This window comes from Solenopsis invicta, chromosome 14 (assembly GCF_016802725.1).
Source record: "Solenopsis invicta isolate M01_SB chromosome 14, UNIL_Sinv_3.0, whole genome shotgun sequence".
NCBI lineage: Eukaryota > Metazoa > Arthropoda > Insecta > Hymenoptera > Formicidae > Solenopsis > Solenopsis invicta.
In genome coordinates, this window is record NC_052677.1 from 15,199,842 (window position 1) to 15,220,949 (window position 21,108).

A 21,108-nucleotide genomic window follows, 5' to 3' on the forward strand; every position below is an offset into this window, starting at 1 on the left:
GGAAACGGGCCGTTGCGCGCCACGAGCGGGCGCCTTTCTAGTCTCTATCGTGCTACGATACGCGAATTCGTGTAAAGGCTGGTGGACGATTTTTCTGGCACGCTCCACGAGTGCCTGAATCGTGCGCGGGTACCGATCGACCTCGAATTTTCGATGATTATCGATCTGTATGCATCAAGCAACGGTTGATCGCTCGGCGCCGCGCCGTTCTTGCCCGAATAAACGAGATAACGACCGGGCACGAATGGCTCGATTTATTTATTTTGTATATCACATAAATATATAAGTGAATCAAACTGTTTCATGCCGATCGACACGTTCCTCCTCGCTAGGTTCGAAAGTGAGCGACTCCTTGACCAAGATCGCCAATCTGACGAGACGAATCTGTTTGGCGTCTTTGTTTGGACAACGCCAGATATAAAATCTTACGAAATGTATTTAAAATAGTAGCTTACCTTGAGAAACACATTACAAAAGACCTTTCTCAAAACGAGATCATTAAAGACAGAGATAAAATTTTACTAAATTTATCTTACTAAAACATAAAATTTACATCATTTTGCTATTACAAATTTGTTGATTCATAAAATATAGAAAATATTGTCTCTTAATTTTATTTAATGAAATATAGTAATATAACTCTATATTCTTTCTGGAAATTATTACATTCGCTTAACACAAGGCACATGGTATTATTTCTAATAATATTGTTTTTCATTTGCAAATTAATAAATATAAATTATCGAAATAACTATGTTGTTTGGGGTTTCACAAGAAACTCTGTTGATTTTCCTGATTCGCCGCGTAAGTGATTTGATTAACGGAAATTGTATATACGAATTACTTCCGAACGTTTCGTCGTTTTTTTTTTGGTCTTTCGCAACGGCGCGGCTCTCGAGTATTTCTCGTTCAGCATTTCCAATAAGGTGAACTTCGCGATGGCGCAACAGTGTGCTTGTATACTTCGAGTAGTCCTCGTCGACACTCGCACACTCGGAACTCGCAACTCGTCGACAAGTGCGCGTCGCTCCTGTTGCTGCATAGCTTTGTTCTCTCCGTGGGAACATTGACGGAGATCATTGAAGTAGGTAGCGGTATACGCTCGTCGCGAATTATCATACGCGCTTGAACGAGTATTACCTGTATATGCCGCGACTGTCACCTGTGTGTGACTATCTCTTCTGCATTTTTGTAAAAAGCTTTTTTCTGCGGCAATTGAATATTTTTCGAAAAAGCCAGTCTATTACTACGGCATATACGTTCTTCGTACTTGAAAACATTTCTACTCGAGTGAGAGGAGATAAGTTGCCTCGTGCATCTGAACGTCGATACGACAAAATGTGATAACAGGTCCAACGCTATAACTAGTAAGCTAGAATAGATCTGTCAAAAATGATGCTAACAGGTTTCCGCGCTAATAGAGTTAGGCGCCTCGCCGCCTGTACGGCTTCGTGGCGAATCAGCGATGTAAACGTCGAAGATGATTATGTTCGGCTTAATGCTGTATTAAGCGTGCCGAATAATGTATCGTGGCGTGCGATTCTGCTAAAAAACAATAAACGGTACTGTCTGCACCTGCACTTGTGCCTGACGCTTGATCCCACGACCTTGCAAAGTGGGTCGCGCAACGGGGAAGGATACGATTATGTCGAGTTAAAACGTGCACGGGCATAATCCACGTGTAACATACTTAACATATACGGAACAAAATGACGATGCGGAGAGTTTGTACCTGCGTGACCCCGCAGACTTCTTTGCGTACACCTTAGCGCCATGCTAAAGGATAAATTTCAAGCTCTCACTCGCGTCGTCGTTGATACTTTTTATGATACTTTCACAATGCATGATGCACCATGTGGGATTCGAAAACTGTATGCGAGAATATTCTTTCGATAAAGGACTCCGTATAAGTCACACAGGTGCAAGCTGTTGTAACTTTAACACATTTTCTTCACATACCTAACATTGTTCGTAATCATTCCGTTTAGCATTGAAGCTTTCCCAACGAGAAATGAATTTGTAAAATTGAGCGGACACTTTCCGTTTCTTAATACATTTTTTTATATCAGCGAATATTGTTATAATATAATATGAATTTAGAGAAATATTAATTGGTATGAAAAACTATAATTCTTGTAACTTAGTTTATTTTAATAAATTACAATTATAATTTATTGAATTTCCAAAAAATTTCATTCAGATATAAATTAAGATTCTTTTTTTTAATATATGCAATGAAATTCTTTAATAAATTATTCTGTTAAAATTAGGTATACAATACGATATGTCCTTCCATTAAAAATGATATATTCTTTATTTCCAAAGTAATAAAAATTATTTATGGATGCCTATCCTTTTGGCGATCAGCTGAAACCAAATATTGTAATATCGCGTCGAGAGTCATATCGATGCTAAACAGGTCTTTACGCACAATGTTTCTTCTGGGCAATGACACTAGCGATCGGCGTATCGATTATCGAGCGTGCATTAAGGGCGGCATGTACTGAGATTACGTTGTCAGCCGGAGTAACAAAGTGCGACACGGGACACTGACACGGGAGTTAATAAACCCGCCGTGTAACCCCGAGGAGCCGTGCCTCGCCCGACGGGATCGATAACGCGTAATCAGAAGTATGCAAAACATCCGGGCAATCTTCGTCGGCGGCATCGCGAATCGCGAGACCAATCGGGGGAATCGGATAACAAGCTCTGCCGAGAGCGGAGTCTATCTTACGCCTAGACAAGTTAGGCACGTGCTTGAATGCAAATGATACTAGAGACTATCGGCCTCGCTAGGCAGAATAAACATCACCGACAATGAGACTAGTAACACTTTTTCATCTTAACATTAAATTATTATTCTAACTTATTTTTCTTTGTTAAAGCGAGATAAGAATAATATTTCTAAAATCCAGACACATTCCAAAGGTAGCATAGTAGTAAATTTATGAAGCTTCACGGAGATTTTGACGTTTAAAGTTTTTCTCTTTAGTATCGAAACAAAATAGCACATGCTGCCGTTTAATAAACGAAGAACGAGATTCAACTTTCGAATTATTACTTATTCATTATTTACTAGAGTGATGAGAGCGTTCAAATAGTCGAGGGCCTTAAGCGACCACTTAGACGACTTATCGCTAAATCTGCCACTACGCGAGAGCGATTATAAAATTATTATAACACATACATGCAATAACAATCCGCTTACGCGTGCTCGTAGATGTACGCCCGTTATGAACGTTCGCCCGTTAAACAAGCAACGACGCAATAAAGTACGACATATCTCATCTCCGTGCGCGGGGGTAAACCAGTTCAGGCCCGGTATTATTTACGACCTGAAAAACATTTACTACTATGTATATATATATATATGGTATATATATTTTTTTTAAAGTAACAGATAGCGTTAAGTAGCGCTGTTGTGAGTTGGAATGTTAATTTGTATCATGTAGACAAACAGGATGTCTGCATTTGCATCAATAAGCCACGAGAAAGGGATATTTGCTAGATCTTTCTGTTGCTGGAAATAATCCAGAAAATATCTACTTTGTACGTCGATGACATTTTTCTGCCGTATGGCAAGCCTCGATATTGCCTAACGCCTATAAACTTTATAGGCGAGTTATTAGAAACTGAATGAATATTTCAAGAAATTTATAGAGAAGAATGTTAATGAATCAAAAGTATAATTAAAATAGCGATCCATAAATCTAACTGACGTAATTAGTGGTTCTCTATTTTTAGGAAAAACGTTTGTTTAATGTGTCTGTTAATTATATATCTCTACGTATCTTGCAAAAGTAAGAAGAAAGAAGCAAAACGGTAGGAAATAATTTACCTAGTCAGGCATATATTCCTGCGTTACTGGCTACTGTAGTAACTGTTTCCTTGCCCAAAAAAATATGTAGCTCGAATCGAACGGGAATCCGATCTTCGATCAATTACAGGCGAAAGAGAACTTAGTATCAGGAAACGTGATTTTACGTAATTATAGAAAGTTTGTTGGTGTGTGTGTGCCCGTATTAATAATTAGTCGAAAAAACGGTTTCTTGATTCGCTCTGGTACACAGCGCGAGTCAGTTGAATGTTAATGTCCGGATTAGTCAGAGGTCTTGCAAGAAAGTGTACACGACGCGGACGTGTAAGGAAGTGGCGAGCAGCAAAGCGCGCCGATCGAGGTATCGACGTGTAGTAATGTACCCGACCTGTGTATTGTGCCACTGTTCGCCAACAGCATCGAAACAGACCGCACGCGCGGTAATATCACGACACGTTGTCGTAACTAAGCTAATAATTACATAAGCAGTCCGCTCGACCTTCCTTTAACCGGAGGCGTATTGATGAGTTGGAAAGAGGTGAATAGCGTCGTCGGCCATTCATCTCGCATTTTTTATTAGTTTTCGCTACGTGTATTGTCACAATGTCTTTGCGAAACAAAATCAGCCATTTTTATTACGCAATATAGTGTGTTTAAAATTTATTTTTACTCAAACTCTGTGTAATCAAATACGGAGGCACAAAATTGCATGTTTATATACTTTAAATATCGATATGAATGAAAATGAAAAAATTTCAAAAATAAAATTCGCTATTTTAATATAGGTACAGCCTTTAATTGGCAAATCCGTTCATTTACGAGAAAAGAATTTCAATTAAAGTAGGCTTCATTATTTCATCGGTGAGTAGAAATGTTCGTAAATCATTTATTTGTAGGGATAATAAAGGGTTTCGCCAAATTTAGACCGTAAAAGTCGGACTTTACGCGCGCAATGACTGCTAATGCGACGATCGTATATGCGTATCGGAGAGTGATTTACATCGTCGCGAGCATCATAAAATCCAAAATGCGCGACGCGATGTTACGGTGCCGTTTAACGAGTCCACGCGCGATCTTATCGCGAGCGAGGAGCCGCGCGCGGAACATGTATCCGGCGCCGATTATTAAAATCTCACTTTATGTCGGTGATTGCACAATTATGCAAATTATCGCTCGCGTTCGTTTTAGACTTTCAGCCCCAGTGGTAGTGGCAGCGGGGCTGCAGGCGGATCATTGCATAATTATGCAGATCGCCTCCCTCGTTAATACCAAAAACGTTCGGACGACACCTCCTGCGGATAATCAGCCTATAGTGCTCTCTCTTCAACCGACTCGACCACCATGACCTCACCTTTCCCGATTTAGCTCTCGACGCGGCATCGCGTACACCTGCGCAATTGATGCAACGAGGATCTTAAGGGACCTTGTCGCACCTGACGCGTCGTCGAGTTCTAAGCGCGGCTGTTTATGTTGCGCCGTGTACGGAAAGTGTGTTACGTGACGCGGCTGTTTTTCGATGCCGTCGCCGAAGTTGACACAGCACTTTGTGTCCACGTTGCCACGGTATTGTCGCGAAGAAAATAAAATGTTGCGTCAATTGCGCATTTTTCTCTATACCGCCTATACTCTGTAATCACGGTTTAAAAATCATCGTGCAGAAATCTCCGCGACTTGCGTGCTGTTAATTGAATTTAAAGAGTTATGATTTATTTCTTCTTGAATCATCTTTCAAGATCGTACATTAAAAAAAAAATTGAGACTAAGATTAACATGAATAAATCTGTCACTAATAATATAACGTGACGTTAATTAATGCGCTGTGATACGTTAAATAAATGTTTTTGTTGTATATCCGCATTCGCATCGAGGGGGAGATTATCAAGTCAAAATCTTTACATCCCACTTGATTTCGTATCTATATCGAGAAATCTCTACAATGTTCTTAACATGTCGCCACATATCGCGTACGCATTTACATATGCATATGCGAGAGTCTGCTGTACATCGCCTAAGGTTGATCGAGCGAGTATCCCCGCGTGCGGATGCGCGATGTCGAACGATCGGAAAAATTCGCGTCTCGTCGCGAAAGTGGGTCCGATCGAGCGAGCGAGCCGCGCGACTTGAAGGATGACTTTTCGTCGAGCGCGAGCGGAGCTGCTCGGATGCGAGAGCCTCCGAGGCATCATTAATCGCTCGTTCGCGTAATTAATTACTTCTAACCGGCGCAACGATTGGCACGAAACCGTGCTGCGTGCGCCCCGCCGAGGGAAATCTCCGTGTAACCTGCTCGCGTCGTTTTTTCGCTTCGCCGACGTGTTCGAGGATCTCTCGCGTTTCACTGACCTCCGGTTTATCCCTTGCGCCTTTTTCGCCGCTGTGGGAAAGTTTTGGATCACAACATTGTAGCCAGGATTGGATAATGGAGCAGGAAGTGGGCTCGGAAAGCTGAAGGATCGAGATCGATTTAGGAGGCGTACGTAACTATCATCGAGCTACTTCAGACAAACTCATTAATAATTTTTAGTATTTCCTCAGGTCGTTTTTTCCTCAAACTGTGACTTGCGAAAAGGTCGCCCTGTCGTCATTTCGCTTAATCGGGATTTTTAATTCCGGCCAAGTGGTCGCCGCTTTTTCAGCGCCTGCCTTATAAGCGTCTCATAACGGTACGAGTTAACTTAATGCTCCATGGATATCGCGAAATATGCATGTCTACGTAAGCGTCGGAAAAAGCAGTCGGAGGCGTGCAGAGCTATCGGCGGACCTCGTTGAATATGCAAATCGCGATCGCGGCCGATCTGGACGACGGGCGAACCTGCTTAAAACGGAGCGAGAAGGCGGACTACAGAAATTGGAAAGTGACGCGGATATTTTCGCGCGTCACTTTACTGCCTGCCGCGTTTATAGGCACCGAACTGCCGTACGAACAAACGAACGAATCGTCGCAGATCCTTGCGAGCACAATTCCGCGTGAGAGATGAGAAATATATCGCGCCTACGTTCCAACACCTACATCGAAACCTACACGACGCGTGTACAGGATGTCCCAGCTTCGGCCGCGCTATTATAGTCTACAAATTCTTTAACTAATTTGTAGCTGATTATTACTACAGTAATCGCAGGCGTAGACTCTCTTAATAAGTGATCGAGGATAAAGAAAACTTTTAGATTGAAAGCAGATAAAATAGACTTTCTCAAGTTTTAAATAAATGATATCGGTTTTAAATGTCGTAAGAATAGTTGAGAGATTTTTGTTCTAATTACTCATGATTTTTTTTCTCTAAAGAGTTTATTAAAAATTTGCAATTTTTTTGCAAGTGTTCTATATTTTTTCCTTTAAATTTCTTTATAAGATTATGTACAAAACGTAACGTTTTAATTAACAAAATAGTATTAATTTTAATTTTTTAAAATTAATAAAACAGTACGTGTTAACTTTCCACACATCTTATTGGACTAACGCAAAAAGGAGGCTCAAACGTGCTATTTAGCGACCGCCGTTGGTTCTTCGTCGCGCATCGAAGCCGTGGGCTCTTGACGAGGTTATACCGAAGCAAATCTCGCATCTCTCAGGGCTATCAACGGTACCCTGGTTCCCCAGCAGGATGTTACACGGGTGGTTTCGTATATAGGCACCGTGGAAGAGGCCAGGCTAACGTGGCGGGGCATTATGCGATCCCGCGGAAGGTTTCCGTGATGGCATAGAGCATCGTGGCTAAGAGGCAGCCTAAGCCCGAGATATCAATAAATAACCTATCTGGCAATATTATCTCAGCGGTTTTATGCCCCACGGAGCGGGGAATGCGATCCAGTTCCTACATATAGCCCCAGCTGCTCCTTTCCTTTAACCCAGGCGCAACAACCGGCCTGGCCTCTGCCAGAGTGGAGGTGTGAATGATCCGCCTACCATAAAGCAAAGTGCATCTAGCTTCCAAAGTATGCTCTTTTTTTCTCTTTTCTTCTATCTTTCTCTCTCTCGGAAAACATTCGGAAAATGCTGTTTCCCTTTTTACTTTTCGTTTTGTCGCGCTCATTTCTCTCTTTCTCTCTTTTTCCGCGATATCGCAATACAACCGGTGTTTCGATTCTCAATGATCCAGAAATTTTGTGTCTTATTATGTAGCTCTTATCGTTACTTTTGTCGATCATCTTTTATCATAAAACGATACGAGTCGTTAGAATATTTTGATTTTGTGATTATCTCTTACTATTCCTTTGTAAGTTTAATATCATACTATCATATTATATATTTTAGCGTAAAATTTATAAGATTTCTTAGTGCGCAAATGTTTTTCTTGCCATATTTTTATTATAACTTAGTATCTATTAAGCCAATAGAGTGCCGATATTTTATTTTATTTATTAATTTGTATCACGAGAACTATAATTCTATCTTGGCGTTCAAGTAAAATATAGAACAAAGTGATTATTGCACTTTTCCGATTTTCTTTCAGAACACACCGGTTCTTTGCTGTTAGCACTGTACTTCACGCGTTTCTCCTTGTATCATATTTTTATACCGTTCGCGGATTCTAGCACGAACGGCGATCACGCTCGGTCGAGTTGCAGCGCGTGCAGACACGCTGGCTATCGGTGCGCAAAAAGCATCGATATATCGGCCAACTCAATCCGGTATATCGAGTCGTCGTACGAAGCCGCGAACACGCCAGCGTCGGGTGAGCTAATAAATTGTAATGGGCCGGTCGGCCGGTCGGGTCTCTCTTGGGCCGCGGGTGTAGCGCATACGGCATGTGTGAAGCGTACGGTGTGAGTGAAGAGCAAATGCCATTAGTATGAACTTTCGATAGAAACGGAATACGTTTCTCTCGTGTCACGGGTAGGTGGGTGGGTGGGTGCGCGTCCGTGTGTAGGTCAACTCGTGCTGATGCAGCGTGCACGATGGAGGCGGTGTGAGGGGGCTCGTTGCATACCGGGGATCTGTCCTACGATACTTATCCTTTCCACGCGAGCGTGCACGTACGTTCACCTCTTCGCGAAATTCGCATTCCCGCCAACGCCAATTCCAACGGATCCGTGCGATCGGAATCCCCGAGATAGCGTTGCGTACTAATTGTATCCCACAAAGTATTGGCGATAAATATGCGACAATTATTGCCTGTGTACACAAATGAAAATGATTCTCCATGCATTTTATTTTTTAAGGACGGACGTCTGCGCGGAGAATCGTTAGACCGTGCCCGCGAAAGTGTAAGTGGTATTGCGAGGTTTTAGAAAAATAGCGTGACTAGATAACATGCGCCGCGACACTCTATAATTATCGCCATTGCTACACAATAGACACCGTGCGCGTAAGCAATTGTCCCGACTGTTGGCTACCGCGAAACGGTGTGGTATTAATCGACGAGTAAGGTAGATAGATAGGTAGATAGATATACAGACAGATTTATTCTATCCATGGATAAATCCCCTACGGACAATCAGAGATTATGCGAACGTAACTTACAACTCAATACGTTACGGACGTGCGATTTAACATTAAGACTGAATGCAACGCGATAACGCGTAAGTTCCTCGAATAAGCGTGACGAAAGTGAGACATTAGAATGAATTGCGATTATCGGGGTTCCATAAGTGGGAAGCGGAACATTCGCATTTAAACAATACTAGAAACAGGTGAGACACAAAGCTAGAGCGGGTGAAAAAAAAAAAGCTGCCAGATAGGAAAAGAGGGGGCTCTACGCGGTCGGTTGCGACGGCGGCGTCGGCGGCAGCGGCGGTACAAAATAAAGAATACTCTTTTCGTTTTACGGCCATTTATTATTAATTAGCGCGGTATAAGGCAAGCCGCACCACGGGGATCCGCACCTCTCCTGCCGGGTTACGGTGGAGTTAATGGGCCTTTTTTGCGCGTGGCCTTTCCGGCGTGGTCCATTCCCCTCCTCCCTTATCCCGTCTCCCTTTCGCTACGTCGTTGGTCCCTTTTACGCCGACGGTCGTTGCGAAAGCACCCTCGCCTCCGCGAAGCGAAGCAAAGTGCAGCCGTTCGCGATAGTAGAGAGAGAGAGAGAGAGAGAGAGAGAGAGAGAGAGAGAGAGAGAGAGAGAGAACGCGCGTTGTTGCACCTGGGCGTGGATCGGTCGGTCGGTCGGTCGATCGGTTGGTCGGTCGTCCGCGACATTATTGCCCGTTCTTTCCTTCGTCGCCGTGTGGCGGCCGCGCGCGTGGGTGTTCCGAGATACGATAATGCTCGATCATCTCGCGCACGCAGCCTCCAGCCGTGGCCGAGCGCGTCCAGCTTTACACGCTACTCGATTCGCACGCGCGCGCGAACACCTGCGACGAAGATCTCGACGCGCACGTATGCAGTTGCGCGATGGGAAATCACAATCAAGAATGATACACCGACTGAAATTGATATTTTACGCGATATGTATTTACTATATTGTTGTTATCTATATAATTGAATAAACTGATCGTATTTGGAAAATAGTTTTAAAAGTAGAATAACAAGTATTTCTTTAATTTTTTTTATCACAGGGGTAAAACTGAAATAGCAAAAGCAATAAGGAACATTTCAATTGCATTATCGTCACATTATCGTCAGTTTGATATTTCCTATGATAAAACATTAATATTAAAAAGAAAATACTTTTTATTTGACATACGGAAAGAAGAGCTTTCGTAGGTTTTGCTAAAGAATCTAAAATTGGTGCAGATCTGAAAATACAAGCTTAAGCTTGTTGTTAGAATATTAAATTCTTTGTAGCGTTGCTCATCATTCTTATGGTAAACTTCCTTCATAATTATTTTCTCCCAACAGAATTATTTTGCCATCTGTATCCAGCTAAATTTTTAGATACTTCAGTAGAGTATCTAACCACTGAAGTATCTAAACCGTTCTGTCCGTGCATATTTTGCAAAGTAAGGAGAGACTTGCGTCGCGGAGGATAACAACCATAAATTCAAAGATCTCGGTACTTTTATACTTGAAAAATGATACTTAGCGCCTTATAATCGCGCAGTTGCGCAACGAGAAGCCTCGGTCCCGCCGTGAGAAAACGAGGTCTCCGTCGAGAACGGGCGGACACTCCGTCGTCGGTGCAGGCTGCGATCCGTTCGCTCCTAGTCGTATAACTCGTTCGGCGAGTGGAGAGAAGGACGAGAAGGGCGAAGCGGAGGAGGAAGGATACGGTTTCGATGGCCGGCGAACGAGCGAAAATGTGCCGGCTGCGTTCGCCGTTGAACGCGGCGGGAGAGGCAAATGGGTTTCGTCGTGTCCCAGGGCGACGTGGTTCGCGATTAATGACGAAGTGCGAAAGCACCAGTCAGGCTGGGTATTAACGGAGGCGGAATGACAGAAAACGGAACGCGCGAGATTGGGCGAAGGGGGATAATGGCGCGGCGAGAAACGAGAGACTGAGAGCGAGGAGGAAAAGACGCGGGAGAGAGCACGCCGGCGAGAGCGGATTAGATTCAATAAATAGATCGTCCGACGAGATAAATGTCCTAATAACTGGCCTAGGCTCGTACACACCCGCTCGCGGGTGGATACGTTCGCAACGCGAGACGATCATTAGCCTACGACCGGAGTGTGTAAATTCGAGACGCCGTCTTGGTTCAATTCGCGCTCACTCTTGCTCGCACGACGCACAAACACCTGTCACGAGCACCGATTGGTGCACACACGCGCCGCGTAATGCGTTGTGTAACGACACGCCGACCCACCGTGAGACCGTCGTGGACGCGTTTCACGCTCGCCTTCTCTGCCATTGTAGCTTCTTTCTCGCGTCGGCAGCTCTCGATCCGACCGCCGACGACACGCTGTGGTCCATTAATCTCTCATCGATAGCGATGGCACTGACACTGATCGTACCTACGAGCTATTCGACGCCTCTCGCAGCACGTGTATCAATCTTCGAGGAGTTATCGCATTGTCCGGACTAATTTCTTTCGAGTGAAACGCACCGATTCGTTCGGCTCGCGAAGAAGTCGATGGAATATCGAGCATTTTAAGTGCTTTCGATACATCTTTGCAATTTCATTACTCGGATATCAAGCGAAAAAAAATATTACAAATGAGACATGCGCGCATGCACTTAAAATAGTCATGTCAGCAGCGATAGCAAGAATGACATTCATTTCGTTATTTTGAATGAATGGTTAAGAATGAATAAACCACCGATTCAACATTCATTAACGTAAATTTGAGAACGATTGGCGAAATCGTCGTAGCGGTCGATTCTTCCGCAGACGCGCTTGCGTCAATGGTAATAGGTCCATTTCGTTCGAGAATCGCGAATGGGTATTTCGAGAGCCATCACGAGCCATCAACGGGCGACTTTCACGCGGTTAAAACGTTCCCGAGCGAATACTCCGTCTACCTTTCTACGCGAACGGCAGCGGGAACGGCGATGTGATACACTAAGCGTCGTTACTTACAGCGTGTTCGTCTAATTAGATAATGGCGTCGATATTTTATATTCGTGCGTTGCCCGGGCCGGCTTGCAACACGACCGGCTGCAACTGCGACCTTCGCCGCCACGCCGCAAATCGTTACGACCGTAACGCGCGGCTCGCGGTAAATCGACTCGGATGAGTGCGGCGCGGCGAGAATGCGTGTTAATAACACGTGCTCGTGCGTAATCAAGTTAGAGGATCGCGGAAAATTAGAACCGAAGAGTGCTGGCCGTCGTACAGTGCGATCGAATGTTTCATGTTTCAAAGAAAGGCTACGATCTCGATTTTTGAAGCGATTGTTTGAATCTCATATCAATATTTGTCAGATATAATTAATTCAAATGAGTTATCTACCGTTTGACTTTCTGAGTCTAACTTCTTTATGTCTGATTTAGTAAAGAAGGAACGTAAAAAATAAAAATTTTATTCTACAAAGTTGTTCTAAATTTTAACTTTCATTTGAAAAGAAAATTGCATTGAGATCGGCTCTAATTTCGAGACTACGGTCTTTTTGAAACATAATATCTCATTCCGCTGTGCACCGGGACGACGAAGCTGTACTTTAAACGTACGCGGATACGCAGTGATCGGAATATTAAACGATTGGTTATTTAGAATAGAAAAAAAAGGCGAGCTATCCTTGACGTATTGAATATCGCTTTGTGTCTCATGTACGTGACGTCGCGCGCGTCGTATATTCCTCGCGAAATTGAATACTTAGCCGGCGATCGCGGTCTTGACGAGTTGCGTAATCGAGGAATAACGATCGTTCGGAGATTTACTGCGAGGAAAAATCTCCTCAGGCCACGGCGAGCGGAGAATTATCTATCATTCGGGTTAAATGTTACGTCCGGTGAGTCTCGCGGCCGCGGCTTCGACTTATTTCCCAAGAGAGGAGGCAGTGGGCTTTTATGTCGATGATCGCTCGCGGACGCCGTATCATTACTCTTCATACGGGACCCCAGCGACGTCCGACAGCGAAAGCTCCGTTACGGAGTAACGTCTATCCCGCTTAACTCGCGAGATCGACGAGCCTATCGTGCCTCGTACAGATTCGAGTCTAACAATAACATTCGTAACTGTCCATTGTTGTAGTGGCAAATGAATCAAACGCAGTAAGATAGTAGTGACGCGGTACTTTCAAGACGACGGTGTCGTACAAATATCATTGACTCCCTGGAGCAATACGTGTAACTCCAACAAATTAATATTAATAATTCACGAGACTTTTGCACTTAATAAAAAAATATCACGTGTATATTAGTAATAGATTCTTTTCCTTTTCGAGTATTCTTTCGAGTATTTTTTTTATTTTAAAGTATCTTAAATGTTTTGCGTATAAACAAACTGTACTTTATAGTTTTCGTAATTTTTTTTATCTTCTACCGCGAATAAATAATCGAAGAGAAAATAAGAATTATTCCTCTGCTTGTCATGAATGGAAGATTATATGCATACTGAGATTAATAGTAACAAATATCATGACGTTTAATATGAAAATACGAGCCGGGATGATTCAGTATTCGTGCCAGAGTTTATGCTGTTTTGCAGGCTCGAGTCACAGGAATCTCGCGTTGCCTTGTTGCGTGTGCGTTCGCATGACAGATACTCCGAAATGCGCTTCCGCGCGGGCGTGGGCGACGGTGTAATCCTACCGCGTAGTCGCCTGTTAAAGTCGCGTTTTTCAGCTAAATGATAAGGCCGGTTGGGTGTACAGTTAGGTGTGACGCAATTGCAACGGCAGTCAGCAACTCGGGATGGGGGGGCCCCAATTATCGGTTTCTTCCGGTTCGCGTAGCGCGTATACCGTCGTATCGATGGTGTCATCGGCGGATTACAGATCCGCGCGGGAAAAATCCGGAAATTATTCGACGGTCGATCGCGGAAGCGAGACGGGAACGGTCCTTCCTCGCCACCGCCACCGGCCTAATCCGCGACAATCGCATAAATACGGCATAAGCGAAACAGAAATCTCGTAACACCCCGTGACTCTCCGTACGCCTCGCGCACGGTGGTCATCCTGATTAATGCCGCGTGAGTCTTATCTCTTTTCGGAGTAACGGGGATGATGCTTGAAATGCGTCCGTTTACGGTCGCGTGATCGCCTAGATATATCATAGTATATACTTTCTATTCGCGCGTATAAATGTTAAGACTTGGAAAACCCCGGAAATACGATGTTCGAAGAACGAACGGTTGAGTTTATGAGCCATGCATACAGATTTTTTTCTCCTCCTCTGGATATTGACTTATCTCGTGATAAATGGACATACATAACTCAATTGAGAAATAGTAATATTTAACAGGAAAATGAATAGAGATATTGCTTGTCCAGATTAATTTACAATTCCATTACTGAACAAAATTTGAATTGCGATTTTTTTCAAGATAAATTTCAATGATGTAATCATTCAATGTTCAGTCATCACCGCGGAAACTACATTTTTAACACTATTTTTCACAAGTATCACTCAACTACTCTGAATAATAAGCGACATTCTCTCTCTTATACATACACAGTAAAAAAATAAAATGTCCCAGAAAGTCTACTATGAATTTTAAGTTAAAATAACTCAAAGGTGAAGTTAAAATAACTTTTATTTTAAGTTATTAAGTTAAAATAAGAGTTAGTTTAACTTAACTTTTGAGTTATTTTAACTTAAAATTTAGAGTGGCTTTTCTGGGACATACAAAAGTGTTAAATTAGCATTTTATTTTTTACTGTGTACATAGTTCTGTTTTTTTTCCTTCTTGATGATTAACCGTTGCATCTCTTCGTATAAAAACTTCTGGTATACTGTTTCTTTTTTTTCAATCAATGCACCACGATGTATCCGCACGATTCCATTGACCTTTCTTAACGTTCGATACATTGGCCGAGAGAGTCAGTAGATGCCAAAATCAATCAATCACTAGCCATCATCGTCGACCTCAAGCTTGGCCGAGACTTTAACCATGAGTTAGTTAACCTCGCGCGTACCGAGGCGATACCGGCCGTGTAGAAGGGAAAAGAAAAAAAAATTTCCTACCTGATTGATGTCGCTGCCCAAATCCCGCGCGCTCTTGGCACTCCTCAGCTGATATCCACGATACTCTCGATACCTCATGGTCACCTCGTCGTCGGTCAAGGCACCGCTGCTGCCGCTCCTCGCGCTCTTCTTGCTCTTCTCCTCCTTCGCCTTCTTTTCCTTCTTGCTAAACAGCTGCTTGACTTTACTCATGGTGCCGCTCTTCTTTGCCGCCTTCTTTTCGTACTTTTTATCGGCGGCGCCGGAAGGTGGTTTTGCGGTGACCAACGGCGGTTTCGAGTCGCTCGCGTACTTGTCGTACTTGCGTTGCTCGGACGTCGGCGTCAGGTTCATGTTGCGATCGGTGTGCCGTCGCTCGTGCTTGATAAACTGCCGACTAACGAAGCCCTCATCCTCGGACTCGAGCTGCTCGCGCCTGTCCGCTTCCTGCGAGTCTCTTCTGTAATCATTCTCGATCCCAGAATCGGCCAACCGATCCTTTCGATCTGGATCGCTCAGCCTGGTCTCGCGATGACGACGCTCGGTGTGCCCTCGCACTTCTTGCCTCGTGTGTCTCGACTTGCCTTCGTGATAGGTCCTAGGTGGTCTGGTCGGGGTCTCGGTGAACGTCTCCAATCGACTGACCGAGGACACCTTTCCTCGCGGACTGTCGGAATCGTCAAAGTAATCCAAGCGATTGCGTGATCGCCTCAACGGTTTCTTCGGATCATCGTCCAGCTTGCGGTGCTCCTTCCTTAATGTGCGCGTCTCGTCGTAACGGGTTTCGCAACGTATCGAGTCTCTAGCGGTGGTGTCCGAATCGTATCGGCTGGAATTGTAACCGCCGCGATCGGTGCGTATCCGTGGCGGCGAGCTGTCGTAATCATCGTGAATCGGATGTTTGTTGCCGCTCGTGTACCTCTGCGTGGTGCGTGTCTCCTTGTAATACTTAGATTCCAGCTGACTGCTGGTCATCTGTGAGATATCGGTGTCATAGTCGTCGTTCGGACCCTCGCGCAGGCTGTCCAGGTGACGCTTCGCGAACGGCGATCTCTCTTTGCGTCCGTTTATCGTCGGGCTGTCCAGCAATGCGGTTGGACGTCTCATGTCTCGCGCATTAATGTAACCTGCATTGCTGCTTAGATTCTCGTGTGACCTCGTGGTGTACTCGCTCCTGAGCGCACGTACCCTGGCGTTCTCGCCAACTTCATCCAATCGTTGCGTCGACTTGCTCATGCCGCGAATGGACTCGAAAGGCTTTTTTGTTTTCGGTAGATATGCGTCTCGATTGATCGGTCGGTTCTCGCGGTCCAGGAAATCGTCGCTCTTCGAGAACTTGCGCTCGTTCAACTTTTTGGCGATGATCGGCGACGACAGCTCGTCGTTCTCCCGTGACTCGCTGCGGAAGTGATTTATCGTTGTAGAGGTCCCCTCGGGCAAATAATGCGGTGGCTTGTAGGAACTGCCGCCGTTTCTGATGGTCTGAAGTCTCTCCTCGGGGCTGGTCCGACTTCGATCACTGAGGAACGGCTTGAAGCCGTTATCGTCGGTGTAACCCTCGTGCGTTCGTGTTTCTACGATGTACTTATCTCCATATTTGTCCGTTCTGGTTTCCACGGTGTAGCCGTCTCTTGGTTTCGCGTCGAGGTAGCCATTCGTCGGGATTTTATTGGTGATCTTCTTTTCGTAACCGTATACTTTGCCATTGTCCTCGTGTATCTCCTTCTCGAAGATGTACTTCTCGCCGTTACTATTGGTGCGCGTCTCCGTGATGTAGGTGTCCATGTATCGTTTGGGCGACGCGATCCGATTCGGCGTGACCGGCGACGGCACTATCGGCTTGTCGATTATCTCGTGCTCGCTCGACTTCTTTATTGGCACGTTCGCGTTGTTTTTAGCGGCGAATAGCTCGTCAGCCAGCAACCTGGACTTGATCCTGGACTCCAGTAGATCCCGCCGAGCGCTCAGCTCGGACGTTTTATTCGAGATTCCGCTCTCATTCTGTCGCGAGGACAACTCGCCACTATCCCTTCGTCTGGCGTCCATGCCGTCGGCCCTACCTCGACCGGAAGTGTCCACGAACACAGTTGAGGTGTATTTTTCGGGTTTGTCGAAGAGACGTCTGTCGATCTCATCAAATTCGTGACGCCTCGTAGTCTCGGTGGTCCTAGAGATAAAGTCCTTCGAGCCGCTCAAGTGTTTACCAAAGGGACTGCTGTTCTTTCGGTCTTCCTCGTATCTCGACTTGAAAGTGTTGATTTCATTGTTGCGACGCAGGTCGTTGCTGTACGAGTAATCCGTCCTGCGGTATTCCTTTTCCGCGGGACTGTTCTCGCGAGAAGAGTCCTTCCTCTCGAGACCGAGGCCTTCATCGCTGTCGGAGTGACTTCGCTGGGCCTTCTTCTTGTCCGGCTGCACCTGCGCGTAAATCACGTTGGTCTGCGCCGGTGGCGGCGAGTTACAGGACTCGTTTGGTCTGGTGTAGGAAAACGGTCGGTTGTTATTGTGTCCGAATCCCGGCGACGGCGATACCATCGTTCTGGTCAGCTGCGGCGGTGGCGAACGGTCGTTGGACAGTCGGTGAATCATCTTGTGAATGGTAGATTCTTCGTTGCGCTTCTGAAGATCGTAGCGACTACTATGCAGCATGCCCGCTTCGTCGACTTCGTCTCTTCCGCGTTTCGATTCTTTCGGAGGCGAGGGAGTACGGCTGGTTCCCGTTGGTTTTCTATCGGTCTCTGTCTTTTCTTCGTCGTCTCTACCCTCGACGAATATGTGATGCTCGATTACCCTGCTCTCTCGACTGGGCGATCTAGCAGCGAACTCGTCGGTCGCGCGCACTTCGGTCGTTGTACCCTCGATCGACTCTTTCGCCTCGATGTCTCGCGATATCAGCTCGTCGACATCGATAGCAGGGCTTGTTCGCTCCTCCTGTTTTTTGGGCTTCTTCGACTCCGGTCGATTGTTGTTTTCGCGATCCGCTCTCGCGGTGCCAAAGTGGAACGGCTGCTGATCGACGTGCGGCGACGATTCGATTATCGGCGAGAGCTGCTTCTTCGCTCGCTGGCTGCCGGTACTCAGGTGCGAGCCCTCGCTCTCACTGCCACTCCGTTTGCGCTGCGCACCGTTGCGCGCCCAGGAGCCTGCGTCGCTCGCGCTTCGGCCGACCGGCTTCCGACGCTTCTCTAAATTCGGCGAGAAGAATCGCGCGAGCGAAGCTTTCAGCTTCTTCGCGCTGGCATCGCTGACGCTCCTCTCCAGTGGCTTTTTCTTGGTGGCCCGTGGTGTGTCGAAATCCGCGTCCGCGGTCGTAGTACCGATGTCGCTACCGCGGCGCGGTCTCACATCGATCGGTAGATCGGGACGTTTCTTGTTATGACGTGCTGGTAAAGTGCTGTAGCGGCCGGGCAGGCGTCGATTGTCGCGTGCCACGCAGTGAAGGCTGTCCGCTTGCTGCAGGACTAGAGCCGCTTCCTGCACGAGATCCTCCTTGCTCTTCGTGGCGATGTTCTCCTTGCGGACCGGGGTGGCGATCAACCTACCTTCTCCATCGCCCACGAGAGCCGCGGTTACGCGCGGTGCACCACGTCCTGTAATTACGAGCGCGCCGATATTTAGTCGCGCCTGATTTCGTCAGCACGATCATTGAATAGTGTCGTATGAGAATAGCTAATTTTAAAATGCGTTGTACTTTACTAATAAGCAACAAGAAAATTTATGCATTATTTAAAACTCAATTTATTAAAAAATATTACTTATTGTGAGTTTTTTTTACGTTCATTCATTTATAAAGAAATAAAAAACTTCAATATAAATCATAAACAAAAGAAATGTTAGAAAAAGAAAGAAAGATTCATTTTGAAAATTATTACATTAAAATATTTTCAAAAGAAATATTTCCTTTTATATATATCGCAGTGAAAATAATTACGTGCCAAGATAATTTAATTCTGTAATAATATTTCTATCTTCTAAATAGAAGAAGCATAAACTAGTATCTTTTAGATGTAGATGTTAGATTCCAGACTTTATCTTATACTTATCGATAACGATTAAGGTAGAAATAGCACACAAGATAATAAATAAGAAAATAAATAATGACATGAATTTAGACAGTGGTAAAAATTGGTTGCTTCATGAATTGATAACGAGACATAATAAATTTGCTTAATGGTGAAGATGTTTTACGTTTCGTTACTATGTTCTACGTATGAAAATAATCGGACATAGGAATTGCTGAATTTTAATCGTAAGATATTCCGAAATGCCATTAGGCCTCAGGTTGACGGCTGATAAATTCAATCGGCTAATGAATTTATGTCACGACCTTGCGTGGCGATACAGAGTTTGCAAATCAGCGATTTATGTTAAGTGGATGAGCACATGGTCGTTAGTGGTTAATCACCAAGTTTAATCAAGCGCCAGTACACACAGTGGACATAGGTTGGCTCGCTAGAAGCTGAAAGCTAGAATCCGACGCGTAAGAAATTGCCGTCTTTCCGTCTCATCTTCCAAGCGTTACTTCGGCTAAATCGGGATCGCCATTAATCCGCTGCGTCGTCTGATTTCGCGATCGATATAATGCTTGTAATTAACGCTGTCATATTTATAAATGGGTCGCTTAATCAATAGCTCGTTAACGACCGTATCGGCTTCTCCGAGATTGTTACGCGCCAACTCCTTTTTTACTTATTAAATAACAGTCATGCTTATAATATATGGCGAAAGGAATAACGTTACACATACACGCATATATATATATATATATATATATATATATATATATTAATGATTAAGTAAAATTGGTTGCTACGTTAAATTAAAAAAAATATATATATACTGAATAGGAATAAGAATATAAATATTCATAACTCAGATAATCAGGAAAGCAAACGCGAAATGTATTAATCAAAATTGTAAAAGAGATATAAGGATTTGACATGTAATTAAAAATTCAATTTATCAACTATAAATGTTACGGAAGTTTTTAATTTAAAATATTGAAAATCTTGATAAAAGATTCAAAATAAGAGTGAAGAATAAAGAACAAGTATTATATCTAGACGGAAACTAATCTAAACCTATTTCACGAAATATGGATACATTTCACGTCTATTTCTTACGTTCTGTAGAACTAAAGACTTTCCAATTTAAAGTTCCGACAGAATAAAGCACATTAATAGAGTGATCAATTCAAGAATAAAATGTCTTCATCGAATTAATTCAAGAAGACAATTAAAGAATCTTCATCAAATTACACTCTTGAAACCAAATTCGCTTTAAATGCGTTGGATAACACTTTCCGACGTTAATTAGGCATCTCCCACGAAATTTTCACTATAGATAAAATCAACCTACACACATCACTTGCGCGATCTATCATTTTTATTCGCGAATGGTTTTATCTTACATAAGGAGAAAGCAACGACCGTGGACGTCTTCCCACAGGCGAACGGGCTCGGATCTCGTCGCACCTTACGCGATAGGCGCTAATCGACGTTAGGCGGATGAAAATTGATTCATTATCGACTCTGTCGCGCGCGTCGTCGAATGCATCAAGTGCATTAATTTCTCAGTTGCGAATATACATGTAATAAATCATTCCGTTTCCAATGCTCGCGCCTATTCAGTGCATTTGAATTGATAAAATAATAGACTGATATGTATTCACAGAAAAAAATTTAGTATCAAATCAAGAATCTTTATTTCATATATAAGCAAGAATGTAAAATCTTCTTGGAAGAATTTATAATCTTAAACAGACATAATTTGCTTATATGAAGAGGAAAATTTTCTTCATGTAAGTAAATTATGTCTGCTTAAGATTATAAATTCTTCCAAGAAGATTTTATATTCTTGCTTATGAAA

At 44.1% G+C, this 21,108-nt stretch overlaps 1 protein-coding gene across 4 annotated transcripts in view; it reads right to left on the minus strand.

Moving 5' to 3' along the window:
* LOC105207588 overlaps positions 1 to 21,108 on the minus strand; it is a 113,663-nt gene that overhangs the window by 72,896 nt on the left and 19,659 nt on the right. For all 4 annotated transcript variants that reach the window (XM_011177133.3, XM_039457503.1, XM_039457504.1 and 1 more), the window contains one exon: positions 15,262 to 18,830. In XM_011177133.3, coding sequence (XP_011175435.1) covers positions 15,262 to 18,830 — 3,569 coding nt within the window. The remainder of the gene's footprint in view (positions 1 to 15,261; positions 18,831 to 21,108) is intronic.